At 39.9% G+C, this 20,751-nt stretch overlaps 2 protein-coding genes across 3 annotated transcripts in view; one reads left to right on the forward strand and one right to left on the reverse strand.

The window, feature by feature from the left end:
* Window positions 1–931, forward strand: part of abca1b (ATP-binding cassette, sub-family A (ABC1), member 1B) — a 49,430-nt gene extending 48,499 nt beyond the window's left edge. For both annotated transcript variants that reach the window (XM_062990964.1, XM_062990963.1), the window contains one exon: window positions 356–931. In XM_062990964.1, coding sequence (XP_062847034.1) covers window positions 356–499 — 144 coding nt within the window. In that variant the 3' untranslated portion in view covers window positions 500–931. The remainder of the gene's footprint in view (window positions 1–355) is intronic.
* A 5,048-nt stretch (window positions 932–5,979) lies between these two features.
* nipsnap3a (nipsnap homolog 3A (C. elegans)) lies at window positions 5,980–17,967 on the reverse strand. Its single transcript, XM_062990965.1, has 6 exons — window positions 17,852–17,967; window positions 15,342–15,552; window positions 12,983–13,144; window positions 8,013–8,162; window positions 7,188–7,274; window positions 5,980–6,427 (listed from the first exon to the last, which is right to left on the reverse strand). Exons 1-6 carry the CDS (start codon window positions 17,924–17,926, stop codon window positions 6,351–6,353), a joined length of 762 nt encoding a protein of 253 aa, XP_062847035.1. The 5' UTR covers window positions 17,927–17,967; the 3' UTR covers window positions 5,980–6,350.
* Window positions 17,968–20,751: the final 2,784 nt, after the last annotated feature.

A 20,751-nucleotide genomic window follows, 5' to 3' on the forward strand; every position in this document is an offset into this window, starting at 1 on the left:
TATATGAACTCGCCTTGTGCATTTAAAAAAAAGCGGTCGGCAACTGCCTACGTGGCAGGAGCCATGTGAGGAGCAGTGTAATAGTAATGGCCCTCCTCGATTAGGAGTTGAGGTCAGTAGCAGTAGAGGAAGTGAAATGTGATCGGGTAATGGGATATGACTAGGAGAAAAAAATGCATTAAAAAATTTATAAAAATGAAAGTGTCTGGGTAGCTATGGATCCAATGTGAACCTGAGAGGGATAAAGTGCTTACTAAAGATGAATTAATAAAATGAGCTGAAAAAATAGCAATCGTTATTGTGTGACACCTTTCTCCTTATGATTGTGCTCATGATGTTCAATTTACTTTTGCAGGTGTTTGTTAATTTTGCAAAGGACCAAAGTGACGATCACTCAGACCACTCGATACGACGCAAAGAGGCTGTGGTGGACATTCCTCTGCTGGGCATGTCAGCCACTTCAAAGAAAAAAGAGAAGCCCAAGGAGAGCTTTGTGTGAGCCAAAGACTGATTTCCATTAGGAATTAACTTGTGCCAGTGAAATCCACTTATTTCACCTTGCCATTCTTGTGTCTGTGCTCCAGTCTGATTTTTTTTGTACTCAGTGAGCCTTGAGAGGTCTGCTGCAGTACGCTGGTGCAGACACAGTAGCCTAGACACTAAATGCAAGTCAATGCAAACAGATAACGAGTTTGCTCTGGATGTGCTGTGGCGTGGTGGAGCCAAGAGCGTAGTGCTAATTCCAGATAAGTGTGTGAAAGTGAAACTTGAATATCGAAACCTTTCATTCATGTACGAACAGGACCAAGAATCCTGTATTTATGCTGTTTTACATTCTATTTGTGCGTTGAGAAATCTTTTAAGCACAGTGTTTAATTGTGGATTGGAAACTGTAAATTATAGTAAATACAACCCTAAAATTAGAAAAAGTTGGGACAGTATGAAAAATGCTAATACACAGTGTTTATTACATTTACTTAGACTTTTATTTCATTGCAGACAGTATGAACACAATATATTTTATTTTTATTTTTGGTCTTCATTTCAATGGTGTAATATCCATCTACTTCTGCATGCCTGCAACCAAAAACAAAATTGGAACGGTGGCAGTTTAGAGCTAGTCATGAGGTTAAAAAACTAAAGTGATGTGATTTCAAACAGGTTATGTCAACAGGTGATTGTTATTGTGATTTTAAAAAAGCAGTATCCTCAAAAGTCTTTTAAAAGTTGGCCCAGATGAGGAGGAGGTTGAGACAAAAAATTAAATATCTTTTTACTGCCTGCAATGAAAACAATAACCTCAATGTAAAAAATGTTGCATTATTTAAATTTTTATTTAACTTTTTCTGATTTGGGGTTGTAAAAAATCAGGGTGTTTTTATTTGTACTAGAAATGGCATGATGAAGAATCACAATCATTTCTTTGTTGCCAACAGTGAACAGTGTAAAAATTATTTGATTTTGTTATATGTGCCTTTATTTATGAACAATTTTTATTTTTTATTTTAGTTTCTTAAAATATTGTTCCAAATTGTGCCTAACACTGACTTTTAACGCTGTGATTCGAGAAGCGCCAAGTGTTTAATGTAAAGTTAGAAAAGTACTGTATGGAGGAGAGTGAGACTTTTGTGCTCTTTTTGAGTTTCTATGGGCTTGTTTTACAGTCAGATATTGTATACCTCAGCAATACAAGAGCCTGCAGTTAAGCAGAGTGAAGGACATTTCAGTGCTTAATTAAAATAAGCTAACTAACAAAAAATAAAGCCACAATAATCTTATAGTACAAAAAAAAGAAACATGCATCCAAATGTTCTTATTGATTTATGTTGGGGAATAAAATGTCATCCACCATTTGAAATTTGGATCTACTGTCTATGCCACAGTACAGATAGCTTAAAGAAGCTGTACAAAAACAATACTGATTATCTCAAAGCTACAGCACAGAACTAATATAATTATTTATTTTCCATTTAAAAGGGATAGTTAAGCTCGGCAGAGACTTTTATACTGAAATCTAGCATGTGAATATGGTTCTAATACCAAGAAAAACTTTTTCTACAAACTTTCTAAAAATATGTACCATACAGTGATTATATACAGTTACTTTGATAGTAAATGACATAGCATGATGGATCAGTTTGCCTATATTGCCCACCCCTTTATGAAAGTCTTTTAAATCCAGTGTGCTGTGCTCAGTCATCGAAACACAAAACCTTCTCTACTTACCGCCTCTGACACACAGAACCACACTCTGAACATTCCTCCCTTTAACATCTTGTTAATGTTTATGTGCGAACCTGCTTTTGATAACTGTTGCAGCCCAGTGAATACAAACGTTAAGAATTCCTGTACTTTTTGTAGATTTTACAGTAATCTGTCAGTATTGAAAATGAGAGTATCGTATCGAATCCAGCCTTGCTTTACCGGTTCGAAGCTGAGTGGCTATATGAGCAACGATTGGCCGGTTGCTCATATGGGGGGTGGGACAAAGAACCGGATGTGGGTCTCTCTCTGTCAGAATGCGATTGCGTTCTCTGCCGGCTGATTGGAGGCGCTTACACAGAGATGGGAGAGGGTGCCCTTAGGGTGTGTCTCTCCGCATGCAACGCTAGGTGGCGCCAAACTCGTCAATGTGTGGGTGGCAAAGATGCATCTGGCTGCTGCTCGTGTTTCGGAGGGGATACGGGTTAGCTTCAATCACCTCCGTCAGGGCAGGGTTCGGCATAGACAGAGAGGAAGCACGATGCTAATTGAACAATTGGATGCGCTAAAAAGGGGAGAAAAAGGGGTATAAAAAAGAAAAAAAAAAGAGAGTAACAGATGCAGGACAGCCACGATGTTTGTCCTTTAAGTCCTAGCACTTTACTGGCTGTGTTTTAATTTAAATGCAACAATCCCTTTGCACTGGACCTTCCACAGGGAAAAAAACATTCCACATTTTTGTGTTTTATTTACCTCCTGTTTTTTTTTTTTGTAATGATGTGAAAATCATCACAGCAAGGCAGTCTTTTTATTTAATACCTGTTTACATTTCAGATGTATTGAATGGCTGTGGAACGTCTGTTACCCTGTACAATACTTAACACAATAAAATGACCAATCTATAAAACAAAGATCTAGTTTTATTATTGTCACCTTTTTGATGTCCTGGTTGTTTTTGTCTGATTACCTATTTCCTGATTTTTATTTATTTATTTATTAGGATTTTAACGTCATGTTTTACATACTTTGGTTACATTGATGACAAACGGTAATTACCCATTAAGATTCATCAGTTCACAAGTTCAATATTAAACACAGTCATGGACAATTTTGTATCTCCAATTCACCTCACTTGCATGTGTTTGGACTGTGGGAGAAAGGATACTTCCTGATTTTATTTGTTTATTTCACTAACTGATTTATGCTGGTCAGAGTCATGGTAGGTCCAGCATCTTCCAGAAACCATGTGTACCATTTTAGAGAGTGTTTTGCCTTCCAAAGAACTGGTGCCAGGTCTATGTTGTAGTTATACTCGGTACTGTTTCTACATGACACCAGACTAACCACTCCCCTACCAGGATAAAGTGGTTACTGAAAATTATTTATTTATTAGGATTTTGTTTGTTTGTTTATTAGTATTTTAACATCATGTTTTACACATTAGTTACATTCATGACAGGAACGGTAGTTACTTGTTACACAAGGTTCATCAGTTCACACAAGGTAATATTGAACAGTCATGGACTCCACACAGAAAGGACCCAGACCGCCCCACCTGGGGATACCCAGGACCTTCTTGCTGTGAGGCGACAGTGCTACCCACTCAGCCACCGTGCCACCCTATTAGGATTTTAACGTCATGTTTTACACACTTTGGTTACATTCATGATGAGACAGGTAAATACTGATTACACAAGATCCATCAGTTCACAAGTTTAATATCAAACAGTCATGGACAATTTTGTTTCTCCAATTCACCTCACTTCCATGTCTTTGGACTGTGGGATGAAACCGAAGCTCCTGGAGGAAAATCACACCGACACAGGGAGAACATGCAAACTTCACACAGAAAAGACCTTGACCGCTCCACCCAGGAATGGAACCCAGGACCTTCTTGCTGTGAGGCGACAGTGTACTGAAAACATTATTATTATGTATTATACACAAATGTGGCATTTTAGCTAATTGTAGTGCACAAATTCCAATTATTTACTAAATTTAACATAGGGGAGAATAAAACAAAATGTAAATTAAATGTGCCAAAAATTGCACTTGTCTCAATTCATGTTTTAATATGTTCAATTCAGCTAATAAATAACACCTGTGCAGTTACATACAGAACTTGGTTTCATGTAGAGAAGGATTTCTCAATGTCAGCCCTGGAGGCCCATTTATGTCCAGAATTTGTCAGCACACATGACACACAATACACAAACTAATTATTAAGCTTGATCAGGCATGTTGGAAGTAGGGATAGCTAAACACTAAGATTTCTTTAATATCACCCTGCTTTCAACACACCTGATGCAGTTAAACCATATTACCATGTTAGGTGGGGTGGCACGGTGGCTAAGTGGGTAGCACTGTCGCCTCACAGCAAGAAGGTCCTGGGTTCGATCCCCAGGCGGGGCGGTCTGGGTCCTTTCTGTGTGGAGTTTGCATGTTCTCCCCGTGTCTGCGTGGGTTTACTACGGGTGCTCCGGTTTTCTCCCACAGTCCAAAGACATGCAAGTGAAGTGATACTATGATCAATTGGAGATACTTAACTGTCCATGACTGTGTTTGATATAACCTTGTGAACTGATGAACCTTGTGTAATGAGTAACTACCGTTTCCTGTCATGAATGTAACCAAAAGTGTAAAACATGACATTAAAATCTTATTATAAAACGGATAGTTCCGGTCCTAAAATCTGATTGGCTGAGCCGCGTTCGAAGCCGTTGTAAAATCCCCGATAAACGCACACACAGGACCACCTCACATCATTCCATATTAATACGCCACTGAATAGAGAAAGTTAATGTTATTTTCGCCCTCACGTTGCCTAGCAACACTGTTAATCGGATTACCTTGCGTCGCGGAAGAATGCTTTATTGTAAGTTTATACACAATAAATACATTTATGATTAAACATTGTTGTATTTATTATATTTTATGTTGACCGCCGTTTTATAAAAGCAATAAGCCACTCGAGACCGTGCATTACTGTTACGATTTTAGCACGGGGAAAGGAGTTTTAGGCACTCTGCTTCGCGTCGTGCCAAAAACGTCATCCCCGTGCTAAAATCACAGTAACGTACGGCCTCTCGTGGCTTATTGCTTTAATAAACCACCAGAGCTGAGATCTCAAATACATTGTTTCGAATCTCGGCTGTGCCTTGCCGTCTGAGGCTGAGTGGCCACATGAACAACGATTGGCCTGTTGTTCAGATAAGGGGCGGGATTAAGACGGATGGGGACTCTCTCTCAGACTAGTGCGATTACGACCTCTGCTGGCTGGTTGGTGTCGCCTGCACGGAGATGGGAAAGGAGTGCGGTAGAGGGTGTGGCTCTCCAAACACAGCGCTGTACTGCACTGCACTCATCAAGTGTAGGTTATAAGACGTTCGATTGCTGTGCATGTGTCGGAGGGAGCCTCGTCCTGCCCAATCAGGAGCAGGGAACAGCATTAGTGAGAGGATGATTGATGGGCAGAAATTGGATGAGCTAAAGTGGGAGAAAAAAAAGGGGAAAAATCCTAATAAACAAACAAACCATGTTAGGTTAATATACAATCTATTTAGAGGAACTTGTCTTGCAGAAGTGCAATGTCATCACAGCAGTGTCTTTTCTGAATAGAGAAAATTTGCAGAATTAATGAGTGAACACCAAGAGGAAAGGTTGTGAATGCATTTAGGTTTAGACGTGTTTCACATTTTCATGTTTACAAAAGGTGGATTTTCCTGTGCAGATAAGTGTGTGTATGTGTCTTTTTTGTGGTCTAATGGCAATTTACAATTTACTTTCTAAATAATTACTTTATTTTTTTGAAATCGACCTGGTTGGTTCATTATACTGTAGAAACATTACATGCAGGAAATGACTAGGACTAGAACTATGTTTATAACAATGCTACACTACCAATCGTTATCTTGTACATTTCCATTTCCATAGTAATGTAACAGGAACATAAACAAACTAGCCAATCTCCTAGTTCAACACACATCTTGCATATGCTGCTCTAAACTCAACTTCCATACGTTCCATCCATATGTCCTTTCATCCATTTTCATCCATCCATACAGCCTGCTTAGAAAAGAAGGTATGAGAGGATCCTATGTTGCCAGTTCTCCACATTCCCAGCCTGGTTAACCATTTCAGCAGAATGTTCACTTGAGGGGTGAGTAGGAACAAGGAAACATGAGCTTGCTTTTCTGGGATTCCAGGCAGGAAACACTGTGTCGCACTGCAGAAAGAAAAACAGTCGGTCTCACACTCAAGATTCACGCACTGATCTCCACGTTCCTGCACGTTCTGTACAGGCACCCCAGGCTACTAACCAGGGTCCTAACACAGCGTCTACAGCCCACCCCCTTTTTTAAGTCCGGTCTTTTCCACCCAGCAGACTAGTGGCAAATTTTGCTATGGGCCTGCTAGGAGGTGCCCAGCCAACCAAAGATTCAAACTCGGAGAGTTTAGAATGCCAACGCTGGTGTGCTAGTGAGATATCCCCCTGTGCCACCTGGGCTCCTACCACTAAGATTTTAAAATGGATCTCAGCAGTGCTGGGCTAGCATAATAGGCCGCTGCACCACCCGATATTGTTTGTTGTGAACAAAAATCAGCCCAATGCAACACATTTTATTAAAAGTTTCTTAATTTTGTCAGAAGCACTGGATTGCAACATACACATATTTCTGACCCATTTCCCAATAATACAATATTAATAGTGTCAAAGTGGGATTTGGTGTGGGTTCTGAATAAAAAAGCCTCTAAAAGTGAAATGTGTTGTGATATTAAAAAACAGAAGAGAAAATGTTCTTGTCACTGGCCCATTGAGGCCCACTGTTTTTTTTTCTGAGGGTAGGTGCACACACCACTAGAGGGTGCTTTCTACCTGTAGTGAGGTTACGTAGAAAATGTGGTACATACAGACAGTAAATAAATAATACATTTACCATTGTCACAAGTAATAAGAAAGGACATTGTAAACAAAAGGGTGTTACCTGCGGACACTACTCTGGGGTCACTATGGGCTTGGTGTCTTATGGCTGCCCGATGATCTGCACTTTCATACCACCACAGAACGTGCACTGAAGCACAAACAACAGCATAAATGTCAACATGTTTATACAACATAAATGAATAGGATATATTTGAACAGATATTTGTTAATTTTACCCATAACTCTACTCTTCTATACTTTGTAGATGTACGTTTTGCAGCAGGAACAGCGGTACGTATTTTTGAACATGTCTCTAGAAGCTTTGCACTCCTGGATTTGGGCAGTTTATTCCATTCTTCAAGGCAGATCATTTTTAAGCTAGTCAGACTACAGATCTTTGATGTGGTTTAAGTCTGGCCTTTGGCAGGGCCACTCAAGACAATTTAGGACTTATTTTAAGACTTCACTGTCATTTTAACTGTTGAAAGGTTAACTGTCCCCATGTGAGTTTGCAAGTGGTAGCTCAACGGTAAAGGTACTAGACTAGCAATCAGAAAGTTGCTGGTTTAAGCCCCACCCCTGCCAAGGGGCCACTATTCTGACTTGCCATTTAGACTTTCCTGCCTTAGACATCGAAAATAGTGTGCCTAAGCATCCAGCCAGGCCAGTGACACTGCTGAGACTCAAACTTGGGTCTCAACTGTTTTATCTTTTGCTTTTTTATCATCTAGTGTTACAACAGTAGCCAAAACCAGTGTCACAAGTCACATATACAATATACAATAATCTACAGAAATTATAGATCTACAATATAGATCTGTACCTTCATGAGCTGCATGTGTAAAGAATCTGTGGATTAATTGGAATAATGCTCTGAAACACTCACCTCTATTGAGCTGTCCAAACTCAGAGTGGAATACTCCCACTGGGTGAGCATATCCTGGAGCAGCATGAGTGGTAACTGCTGCCTGAAAAGCTTCACCCCACACAGCTGGACCTCCTGGTTTCATCTGGAATGACACCAGCTCATAAACACCTGAGGAGTAGGAATCAGAGTATGATGCATTTAAATTATAATTACTGTCATTTTTATATTTTTCAATATTTTCCAGTTATTAATGGTTAACCAATAACCGACAAGTCACTGTACGATAAATGCAGTTGGTTAAAAATGGTATTTAAATTTTTTTTTGTTTGTTTATGCATTTTTCTCCCCCTTTTCTCAGACTTTTAGCGTATCCAATTACCCAATTGCATTTATCTTTTGAATCTATCTTTTGAATCTTTTCTAGGAAGAGGATGAGCAGACTCTACTTTCTGAGGAAGCTCAGGTCTTTTAATGTGTGCAACAAAATGTTGGCTATGTTTTACCAGACTGTTGTTGCAGGGGCTGTGTTCTTTGCAGCAGTGTGTTGGGGAAGCAGCCTCAGAGCAGGGGATGTAAAGAAACTCAATAAACTGATCAGGAAGGCTGGCTCAGTGTTGGGCTGCTCACTGAACAGTTTCGAGTTGGTGGTTGGAAGGAGGTCACTGAATAAACTCAAAACCATATTGGACAACCCATCACACCCCCTTCATGAGCTGTTAGTCGGACAGCGGAGCACTTTCAGCAACAGACTCATCCAGCTCCGCTGTAACAAGGAACGGTACAGAAGATCGTTTATACCAGCAGCGATCACGCTGTATAATTCTTCACTGGTTCGGGACATCATTGAACACTAAAGTACTATCTGGACAGACTCATGGAGCATGTTCTAGCACTCTGTTCATAAAGACCATACTACATATCTGTTAAGTTTTTTATATGACACTAAGTTTTTTTACTTTATTTTATTCTATTTATTCAATTACATACTGTGTACAACATTACTTGTGTACTTTAATTCTTTGTACTTTAATACTTTTTGCTTTAATGTACCTGGAGCTGCTGTAATAACTGACTTTCCCTATGGGATCAATAAAGTTATCAATCAATCAATCAATCAATCAATCAATCAATCTATCTATCTATCTATCTATCTATCTATCTATCTATCTATCTATCTATCTATCTATCTATCTATCTATCTATCTACAGTGCATCACAAAAGTGAGTACACCCCTCACATTTCTGCAAATATTTCATTATATCTTTTCATGGGACAACACTATAGACATGAAACTTGGATATAACTTAGAGTAGTCAGTGTACAGCTTGTATAGCAGTGTAGATTTACTGTCTTCTGAAAATAACTCAACACACAGCCATTAATGTCTAAATAGCTGGCAACATAAGTGAGTACACCCCACAGTGAACATGTCCAAATTGTGCCCAAATGTGTCGTTGTCCCTCCCTGGTGTCATGTGTCAAGGTCCCAGGTGTGAATGGGGAGCAGGGCTGTTAAATTTGGTGTTTTGGGTACAATTCTCTCATACTGGCCACTGAATATTCAACATGGCACCTCATGGCAAAGAACTCTCTGAGGATGTGAGAAATAGAATTGTTGCTCTCCACAAAGATGGCCTGGGCTATAAGAAGATTGCTAACACCCTGAAACTGAGCTACAGCATGGTGGCCAAGGTCATACAGCGGTTTTCCAGGACAGGTTCCACTCGGAACAGGCTTCGCCAGGGTCGACCAAAGAAGTTGAGTCCACGTGTTCGGCGTCATATCCAGAGGTTGGCTTTAAAAAATAGACACATGAGTGCTGCCAGCATTGCTGCAGAGGTTGACAACGTGGGAGGTCAGCCTGTCAGTGCTCAGACCATACGCCGCACACTGCATCAACTCGGTCTGCATGGTCGTCATCCCAGAAGGAAGCTGACGCACAAGAAAGCCCGCAAACAGTTTGCTGAAGACAAGCAGTCCAAGAACATGGATTACTGGAATGCCCTGTGGTCTGACGAGACCAAGATAAACTTGTTTGGCTCAGATGGTGTCCAGCATGTGTGGCGGCGCCCTGGTGAGAAGTACCAAGACAACTGTATCTTGCCTACAGTCAAGCATGGTGGTGGTAGCATCATGGTCTTGGGCTGCATGAGTGTTGCTGGCACTGGGGAGCTGCAGTTCATTGAGGGAAACATGAATTCCAACATGTACTGTGACATTCTGAAACAGAGCATGATCCCCTCCCTTCGAAAACTGGGCCTCATGGCAGTTTTCCAACAGGATAACGACCCCAAACACAACCTCCAAGATGACAACTGCCTTGCTGAGGAAGCTGAAGGTAAAGGTGATGGACTAAACCCAATTGAGCACCTGTGGCGCATCCTCAAGTGGAAGGTGGAGGAGTTCAAGGTGTCTAACATCCACCAGCTCCGTGATGTCATCATGGAGGAGTGGAAGAGGATTCCAGTAGCAACCTGTGCAGCTCTGGTGAATTCCATGCCCAGGAGGGTTAAGGCAGTGCTGGATAATAATGGTGGTCACACAAAATATTGACACTTTGGGCACAATTTGGACATGTTCACTGTGGGGTGTACTCACTTATGTTGCCAGCCATTTAGACATTAATGGCTGTGTGTTGAGTTATTTTCAGAAGACAGTAAATCTACACTGCTATACAAGTTGTACACTGACTACTCTAACTTATATCCAAGTTTTATTTCTATAGTGTTGTCCCATGAAAAGATATAATAAAATATTTGCAGAAATGTGAGGGGTGTACTCACTTTTGTGATACACTCTATCTATCTATCTATCTATCTATCTATCTATCTATCTATCTATCTATCTATCTATCTATCTAATCTACTAATTCTCTCTACTAATGTTGATCTCCAGCCTGATTAAGGAGAATGAGACTGTCACACTGTGCAGGCGCCATCAATCAGCCAGCAGAGGTCATAACTGCATCAGTTATAAGGTCCTGTCTGGCTCCTACCCTGTATGAACAACAGCCAATCGTTATTCATATTCAAGCACCCAGCCTGCCGGATGGCAGAGCTGAGATTCAAAACGACGAGTTGGAAATGATTTAAAAACATTTTGACCAGCTGATGCTTGATTTAACGTGAGAACATAGATATAGATCTTGTTCGCTGCCATTTCGTTTCAAGCAAAAACACCCTTTTATACACTTGTATAATTTAAATCATGAACTATTATGGATTAAAATTACAAATAGAGGCTGATTGGCGTCAGTGTGGAGTCAGACTGCATGTTAAACTCTGCACATGTTGATTTGTGTGTATTGTAATGTTTTTACAGAAAATATTTTTATTTTGCATGATTTGTAATGATTCTGCATCATGTCCCAATGTAAAGGTAAAAGTGTAAATACACTTTTCTAATGTTGTCAGGAAAAGCTTTAATATACTGGCTGCATCTTTACAAAATATGATTAGCATGATTAGTTTAGCTTGTGAACTGAATACTGTTTACTTATAATCTACCTTAATGATAAGGTATAAAGACTTGCTGATATGAAACTACATGATGTGGTTTATATTGTAATGGAACGCTATGATCTTGATGGATATCAGTTAAGCGTTGACTAATAAAGGTCGGTTATTGGTCAAACAAACTTTGCAACCTTATCTATTTTTTTCTTAATTATATTGCATGTGAATTCTTACTCTGCACTCAAAACACTGCTGACCTAAATCCAGTAATGAGTCACAATACACACAAACTTTCCTACATGGACAAACGTTGTTTACTTGGCTTACATTAATCTCATCTATTACTGATCAGGCACAAAAACATTCTCTGTGTCTTGTTTTCTTTTACCCTTTCTCTCATACAAACATATTATTAAAATGTTTTAACACGGCATTTAAAAGTAGCCAATTAAAAGTGGACAATCAAAAGTAGTGCAATTAAAAAAGGGCAGTTGAAATACCAGTCCACCTTTTTCAGAAGCTAAAAGAGAATTGAGGTACCCAGAGGAAACCAATTTGGACAAACTTTTCACAGACAGTGACTGGAGGCTAGGATTAAACTGTAGGTCCCTGTGTTCCTGATGTCGCCCAGCACTTGTTCAGAATGTCTATATCAACTAATGCTTATACACGCTAGAGCTGGGCGGTTCCTGAATCACCCAGGTTAATGATTCAAATCTTCATACTGAATTTTTATTATTGTTATTATTATTATCAGTAGTAGTGGTATAGATTAGTAATGCAGCATATTTTATTGTAAGCAAGACAACAACAAAATATAGTATGTATATCATTATTAAAATGCAAATGCTTACAGGCTACTTTAGGACTGTACCACTTAAGGAGTATCATAGCCCTTCCCCATGGTAATTTATTGACTGTTTTGGTGCCACTGTGGCTGTCAAGTTACCATGGCAATTTGTTGTTGACCATCCCCCTTGATCCATTAATATACCCATCTGATTGGTAGGTGAGTCCACCCCCTCTCCTCCCTCCATGTCCCTATCCCCCATGATCAGGATTCCACTTAGAAAAAAAGTGTCAACTTGTCACTGCCCAGAGAAGTGTGAGGTGCCAAGAGAATTAAGGGAGAAGGATTTGTTTACAGAAGATGAGTGCATGGAAGACAAGTGATATTTGGATACAATACAAACTGTTAACGTATAGACTTTCACTTGTGCTTTGTATTGTTGTCTTGTTGACTACCCCAATAGCCCTTGAGTTTCAAAACAAAGACTGATGGCCATCAGGACTTTTTGTCAGTAGTGGAGCTTGAACCAGCAACCTACTGATTACTAAAATGACATTTTAATTTAAAAACGTTGTTTACTTAAATTATCTTTGTCTTGTATTAAATTATACACAAATACAAAAAGGAAATCAAAAAGGGACCCAATAATCTTTGACAACACTGTTCTACCAAGTAATAGATGCCTTGTGATTCACCCCATGACAAAGATTTAGCATAAAAGGCCTGGCCGTGTTGAATCTTACCTCCTTCCTTGGGTGGTTTCTGGATCTTGCTCCAGGGCACCAGATATGTAACTTCATTATCCTGAGAGTTTAGCATGGGCATGGCTTTGGAGATGTACTGCTCAATCCAGTTAGGGTCCTGTGCCAGAGCTGCCCGTACTGCTGCCCTCTGGGCATAGCTGTCTATGGAATATATGAAATAAAATGAGATACTACTCATAGAGTAACAACCACAGGTTATGAATAAAACTTATGATCAGGTTGGACAATGGGCTTGAAAACACTGTGACTATGGAGTGTCATTGCTAGGCAATGCACACCAACCCCATCATTTACAACATAAATCAATTACAATTGTAATTGTACAACGTTTACAATTATGACTGCTGCCCAAATCAAGTGTGCAAAGCTTGTAGAGACATAGCCAAAAATCCTTGCAGATGTTTCTGCTACAAAAAGGACATCTGCAAAGTATTGATTAAGTGTAGATTTATAAGTATAACTGACAAAAACATCCATTCAATAAAATACATCCTATTCATTCCTACTGCATAAATATGTTAACGTTTGTGCTTTGTGCTTCAGGGCATGTTCTGTGGTGGTTTAAAAAAATATATTTATGGCATTTAGTGGATGCTTTTATCCAAAGCAACCTACAATTGTAAAATGCAATAAAAACATCTTTATTAAGTTGACAAAAGTGCAAAGAATGTTGCAGTTTTGCAAATGGAATATTTGCCCATTATTCTTTAACAATAGCTTCAACTGCTTAACAGTCTGTGGTCACTGTTGTCTTATTCTCCTCGTCATAATAAGACATTTTCAAAATAAGACAGATCTAGACATGCCAGTCGAGCACATGCATTCTGTGTCTACGAAGCCACATTGTTGTATCACTTCAGACTAAGGCCATGCATTGTTTTGCTTGAATAACCATGGACCTACTTGGAAGACGTCACCTAAATGGCAGCATATGTCTGTCAAGATTCCCAATATATGGCCCTGGGTCAGTGGTACCTTCACTCATATGCAATACATGGTGGGGGCACTGATGCACAATCATATCATGACAGATGCTGACTTTTGCACCTTCTGCTGATAACAGTATTGGATGTTTACTTTCATTCGATTCTCAGGCAATGCCGTCTGAGGGCCTAAAGGTCACACATATTCAACAGTGGTTTCTAGCCTTGCCCAACATAGACTGAGATTTCTCCAGATTCCTTGAATTTTTCCCAATATTATGTATTACAGATAGTGAACAATTATATGAAGTCTGGAATTAGAAGTTCTTTTTGAAGTGATTTATAAGATTGACACAAAGTGGTGAGCCACAATAAAGTCTTTGGTTTCCTTTTATCATGATACATTTACCTGTTACCAAATCACCTGTTTATTGTGGAATGTTTTAAAATGATGTAACTTGATGAAATTCTAACCCTTATAAGCCCCTGTTCCAACTTGTGTTGCAGGAATCAGATTATAAACTTGTTTATGTATACAAAATACAATCAAGTTAAATAGCCAATACATAATGTCATTTCTGTGTAGTGTTGTCAGTTAAATAAGGGTTCAAAAGGATTAAAACAATTCACAGATTATCACAGATATTTTGTTTTTACTGCATTTTATAAAAGGTCCCAGCTTTTCCAAAAATAGAGTTTGTAAATGCTAAGGTGCAATGCTAATAGCAATATAATTTTGTGAGGGACATGGTTTGGGTCTACTTGTCCCCTTAGAAAAAAGTTCACTGCAATCATTGGTCATTTGTTTCATTTTAATGAAAAATGCTTTTCCTGGTCAGTGATAAAAATAAGAAAAAACTAAATCTCAGCAGTGGTAGGCTAGTGTAATAGACTGCTGTGCCAACTGAGTGAAAAATTTAAATACTATCGGGAATGATTTATTTTGGACGTATCTGCTTCCGAAACAGGTCACAAATGGTCACTGGTCATTGTTTTATAATAATGAAAATAATGATAATTATAAGTTTTGCCCATTGTTGTCACTAAAGCCAGTTGTACTCATGTGGGATATTTTAAACAAACGGGTTTGATAGTGCTCTTTACCACAATTATCAAAAAAGCAACTGAGAAAATTATTTCACATATTAATGCCTATGAATTTGAAATGTATAAGCTCTTGATCAGTTGTGTGCATATTTTAGTTACTTGGTGTATAAGACAGTAGCTGTGATAATCCGTTAGCCTCTGTCTATGCCAAACATAAATGAAAAATGGCAGGAGATTCAATATGCATTTTTGGTGCTCTAAATGGTAATGTACTTGACATTTACCCTAAATATTCTTTATTCTCATGAACAATTTGTGTTTCCTAGAATCCCCACTAGCCCCATGTTCAATGTTGCCATTACTCTCACCATACTTCCAGATATGAAAGGCCTGATTAAGGCCTCCATACTCCACACTCCAGTAGCCCAACAGTTCAGAGTGGGCAGTGCGGAGATTGATCTTCTCGTTGGTTAACTTGAAGAAAGTTGCATTTAGGTGCGGTTTGATGTAGTAGGTGCGAAATTCATAGAAGGTTCCGTGCTGCTGCTGTGGTCCGCTTGAAATTAAGGCTCTTGGTTGCTAGAAATAAAAAAGATGGGATATTACTGACATCGAATGGTCATCACTGGTAATGCACAGCGTGATAAATGTATCCAGTCATAAATTAGTATGAACATCTTTATCAGTTCAACTATTGAATAAATACACACATAGAATTAAACAAGAGACACAAAGAATTAAAACACCACCTGAAAATTGTACGTTAATTACAAACCACAGATTTGTGCCTCCCACTGAACCTTTTTGTAGTACAAAGTTCAAACTGATGTAGTTAGGTAAAACAGGAAAACAACACTCAGAAACCAAGGCTCAATAAAGTGCAGAGGTTAAGCTTAAAAAACAACTGCACAGTTTGAGTATGTAGCACATCTGGTTATGTGACCTAATGGCCAGTGTTATTAATCTCACAGTACAATTTTAACTAAATTAAACAATGTGCATATATAAGTAATAAAAAGTACAATTAACAAATATTTATTTATTTTGGTATATACAACAAAGGTTTGGTGGTGTATCCATAACATTAAAGTTAGGTGGCACATGGTTAATTGTGGCACATAGATTAATTATAAAAGAACACAGAACTCTAATAATGTAATACTATACTAAAATGTTTTATCAAAACTGATAAGCCAAACATTAAAACCACCACCTAAACTTGTACATGGCAATGCCTGTTTCCGAATAATTGTTGGTCTCATGCTAGTTTTTTGATCAGACATAAAGACCTGAGTGACTTTGACAAGGGCCAAACAGTTGGCCAGACAACTGAGTCAAAGTGTTCCTGAAGCAGAAAAGGGGGTCCCACAGGCAGCTGTGATAAATATCCACTGACAGTGGTCTGAGAAGGGACACATCAAGGCCAAGACTCATTGATTTATAGAACAACTACAGCTATGGGGTATAGACATTTACATTTTTAGCATTTAGCAGACGCTTTTATCCGAAGCAACTTACAGTAGTGTGACAGTATACAGTCTAAGCAATTGAGGGTTAAGGGCCTTGCTCAAGAGTCCAACAGTGGCAGTGTTGTGGTTTGAAACAGCAACCTTCTGCTTACTAGTCCAGTACTTTAGCCGCTTGGCTACAACTGCCTAGACCACAATCCCCCTCAAAACTTACAGAAGACAAGGGTCCTGCTGGTAATGTCTTGATACCAGATACAACAAGACTCTTTTAGATGTCCTGAGGAGGAGTCCATGTCAGAGGTCAAAGCTGTTTTAATAGAATATACCTGTATGTGGGTGGTCCAAATGCTTTTGCTCAGCTCTTTAATCTAACATATTTTCAATCCTGTACATATTAACAGTTTTATTTTGTTTGACGGAACTTATTTTTAATACTATTTGCATCTGTGTTTGGATATTTATTTATTTATTAGGATTTTAACATCATGTCTTACACACTTTGGTTACTTTTATGACAGAAACGGTAGTTACTCGTTACACAAGATTCATCAGTTCACAAGTTTGTTTTAAAAGTCCTGGACAATTTTGTACCATGTCTTTGGACTGTGGAAGGAAACCGGAGCTCCCGGTGGAAACCCACGCAGACCGTGAAGAACATGCAAACTCCACATAGAAAGGACCCAGACCACCTCACCTGGGGATCAAACCCAGGACCTTCTTGCTGTGAGGCGACAGTGCTACCCACTGAGCCACCGTCCCTGTGTTCGGATAGACCTGACATTTTTCTGTGTCTAAGAGGCCAAAATTAATTGCATTTTGGTCTGAGTGGTGCAGCTAATTGTGGAGGCCAGTCAGCTTCATGGGTTTGGGATTTGATCATAACCCTGAGATGTACAGTGTGGCTTGGCAGCTTTAAATTGCCCCTTGGTTACACCAAGGGGCAAATGTTTAAGTTGCTTTGCTATATTGATGCCCTGTCCTGGGTATATTACTGCCTTGCGTCCAGTGTTTTAAATTGGTGCTGCACCCACCGCCACCCTGACCACGGTAAAGTGAATGGAGAAATGTGTTCAGATAAAACACATAAAATGTCTATCATTCTGAAAAAAAGTATGGAAAGCCATGCGCGTCAATAAGTTAACTAGGGCAGTGATAGCTCAGTGGTTAAGGTCAAAAGGTTACTTTTGAATACAGTAACAGTACTTTAAGCAAACCATACAAAACAAACAAAAAAGCTGAAGTGTTTGCATGTGAAGAACAATAATGGGGGGGCGTTTTCACCCCCTATGTCCCCCGGACAGGCTGCTGTTTGTGTATGGGTTTGAGCCAGGAACAGCTCTAGCTATTATAAAGAAAATAACTGCAGTAACCCAGTTATTTATTTATTACTTTAATTTATTACTACTAACCTCACATCCGGTTTTCCAGCCGATTTTATCTACTTGAATGGCTGCTCTTCGGAGGGCATTTCGGATTTGAAACATGACTGCTCGACTGTATTGGAATCCTACCTGATCCCTGTGCCCTGCTCCTTACTGCTGTAGCTGATACGCGACGTGCCTATGAGCACGGCTGCATCCCAAAGCGCATCCTAACTACCCTACTAAGTAGTATGCACACTTTCTACTTCCTAAACTAGCGCTTACTCGTAACCTAACTTTACCATTTGTACTATAAGGTAAAACTAAAAGAGAACTTGACATTTAATATCTGTCTGCCTGCAAAATATACAGTCTAAATTACAGTTTTTTGCGTATTTTTAAAAACAATAAACTATGGTTTGAGACGCAGCCCAACTACGTCTGTAATACGGAAGCCGAAAGTCGAGTTCAACCGTGTGGCAACATGATAACAGTTGTACTAGTGAAGTAACAGCAAATGAATGAAATACAATGTCACAAAAGGCACAGCAAATGCGTCTTGGGGACTTGGGTTGGATCCTCAACTTCAGTCACTATCCGAAAAGTTTGGCATGTTTATAATGTGTCCACGTGGCTTTCTTTTAGGTATTTCAGTTTTCTTTCACCTCCCAAAACATGCAAACGGTGACCTCGTTACTCCAAATTGCCCCTTAACCAAGTTGACCATGTGAGATTGTAAAGTATTTACCATTACTGTAGTGGTGTTATGTGTGTGTTAATGAAGCACATATGTAAAATGACATATAGCTATTTCGATAATGAACATCTGATATGAGCTTGGACAACCTATTCTTAAGCCATTGGCATTAACATTGACTACATACACAGTTGAGTCACATTATTATGACCACTTCCTACTTTCGAAAGCGGCAGCACGTAGCTCATGAAGGAAGTCACGCTTCGTGAGCTGGCTTGGTGGGTATATAAGGTGTGCAATAGGCTGTCTGCACATACAGGGGTTGGACAAAATAACTGAAACACCTGTCATTTTAGTGTGGGAGGTTTCATGGCTAAATTGGACCAGTCTGGTGGCCAATCTTCATTAATTGCACATTGCACCAGTAAGAGCAGAGTGTGAAGGTTCAATTAGCAGGGTAAGAGCACAGTTTTGCTCAAAATATTGCAATGCACACAACATTATGGGTGACATACCAGAGTTCAAAAGAGGACAAATTGTTGGTGCACGTCTTGCTGGTGCATCTGTGACCAAGACAGCAAGTCTTTGAGATGTATCAAGAGCCACGGTATCCAGGGTAATGTCAGCATACCACCAAGAAGGACAAACCACATCCAACAGGATTAACTGTGGACGCAAGAGGAAGCTGTCTGAAAGGGATGTTCGGGTGCTAACCCGGATTGTATCCAAAAAACATAAAACCACGGCTGCCCAAATCACGGCAGAATTAAATGTGCACCTCAACTCTCCTGTTTCCACCAGAACTGTCCATCGGGAGCTCCACAGGGTCAATATACACGGCCGGGCTGCTATAGCCAAACCTTTGGTCACTCGTGCCAATGCCAAACGTCGGTTTCAATGGTGCAAGGAGCGCAAATCTTGGGCTGTGGACAATGTGAAACATGTATTGTTCTCTGATGAGTCCACCTTTACTGTTTTCCCCACATCCGGGAGAGTTACGGTGTGGAGAAGCCCCAAAGAAGCGTACCACCCAGACTGTTTCATGCCCAGAGTGAAGCATGGGGGTGGATCAGTGATGGTTTGGGCTGCCATATCATGGCATTCCCTTGGCCCAATACTTGTGCTAGATGGGCGCGTCACTGCCAAGGACTACCGAACCATTCTGGAGGACCATGTGCATCCAATGGCGGTGCCGTGTATCAGGATGACAATGCACCAATACACACAGCAAGACTGGTGAAAGATTGGTTTGATGAACATGAAAGTGAAGTTGAACATCTCCCATGGCCTGCACAGTCAACAGATCTAAATATTATTGAGCCACTTTGGGGTGTTTTGGAGAAGCGAGTCAGGAAACGTTTTCCTCCACCAGCATCACGTAGTGACCTGGCCACTATCCTGCAAGAAGAATAGCTTAAAATCCCTCTGACCACTGTGCAGGACTTGTATATGTCATTTCCAAGACGAATTGACGCTGTATTGGCCGCAAAAGGAGGCCCTACACCATACTAATAAATTATTGTGGTCTAAAACCAGGTGTTTCAGTTATTTTGTCCAACCCCTGTATATCCCTTGTTGCTGTCATGAGTGAAAGTACCATGGGTACAATTGTTTTCACTGGGCAAGATTACACAGCTAGAAATGTCCAACATTGGTTGGAAGAGCATGACAAAGTCTTCCAAGAACTGACCCCCTAATTCCCCAGACTTGAACCCAACAGAGCATCCATGGGACCACCTTGATCGTCATGTTCGCTTTATGGATCCTCCATCACACACCCTCCAGCAGCTGTGAGATGCGCTGCAGTCAGCATGGTTCCAGATACCTGTGACAACCTACCAGGGCCATATTGAGTCACTCCCAGTCCGTCTAGCTGCTGTCCATGCTGCACACGGCGGTTACTCTGGATATTAGCTGTTGGTCATAATAATGTGACTCGACTGTGTACAACCCTTTTACAACAAAAGCACAACATTGTGTGGAATGATCATTAATTATTTGTAGGAGTGGGCAACACACGGCCAAAATGTTAGGGGTTTAATGTTAGATGTTACATTTAGTGGTATAAAACCAGAGCCATATTCACTTGACAGAGCCGGTGTCTGTTAGTAACAAACTTTGTGCTCAAATGAACTGCTGTAAGCAGAAATAGTCATTCTCATCTATGGCTTTCTAGTTTTATTACATGAGAATTACATAAAGCAGTTCTGCCTAGTCAGTAGAACTGATATGTAATAGTTTAGAGCACAGC

The sequence above is a fragment of the Trichomycterus rosablanca genome, chromosome 1, assembly GCF_030014385.1.
Source record: "Trichomycterus rosablanca isolate fTriRos1 chromosome 1, fTriRos1.hap1, whole genome shotgun sequence".
NCBI classification, from domain to species: Eukaryota; Metazoa; Chordata; class Actinopteri; order Siluriformes; family Trichomycteridae; genus Trichomycterus; species Trichomycterus rosablanca.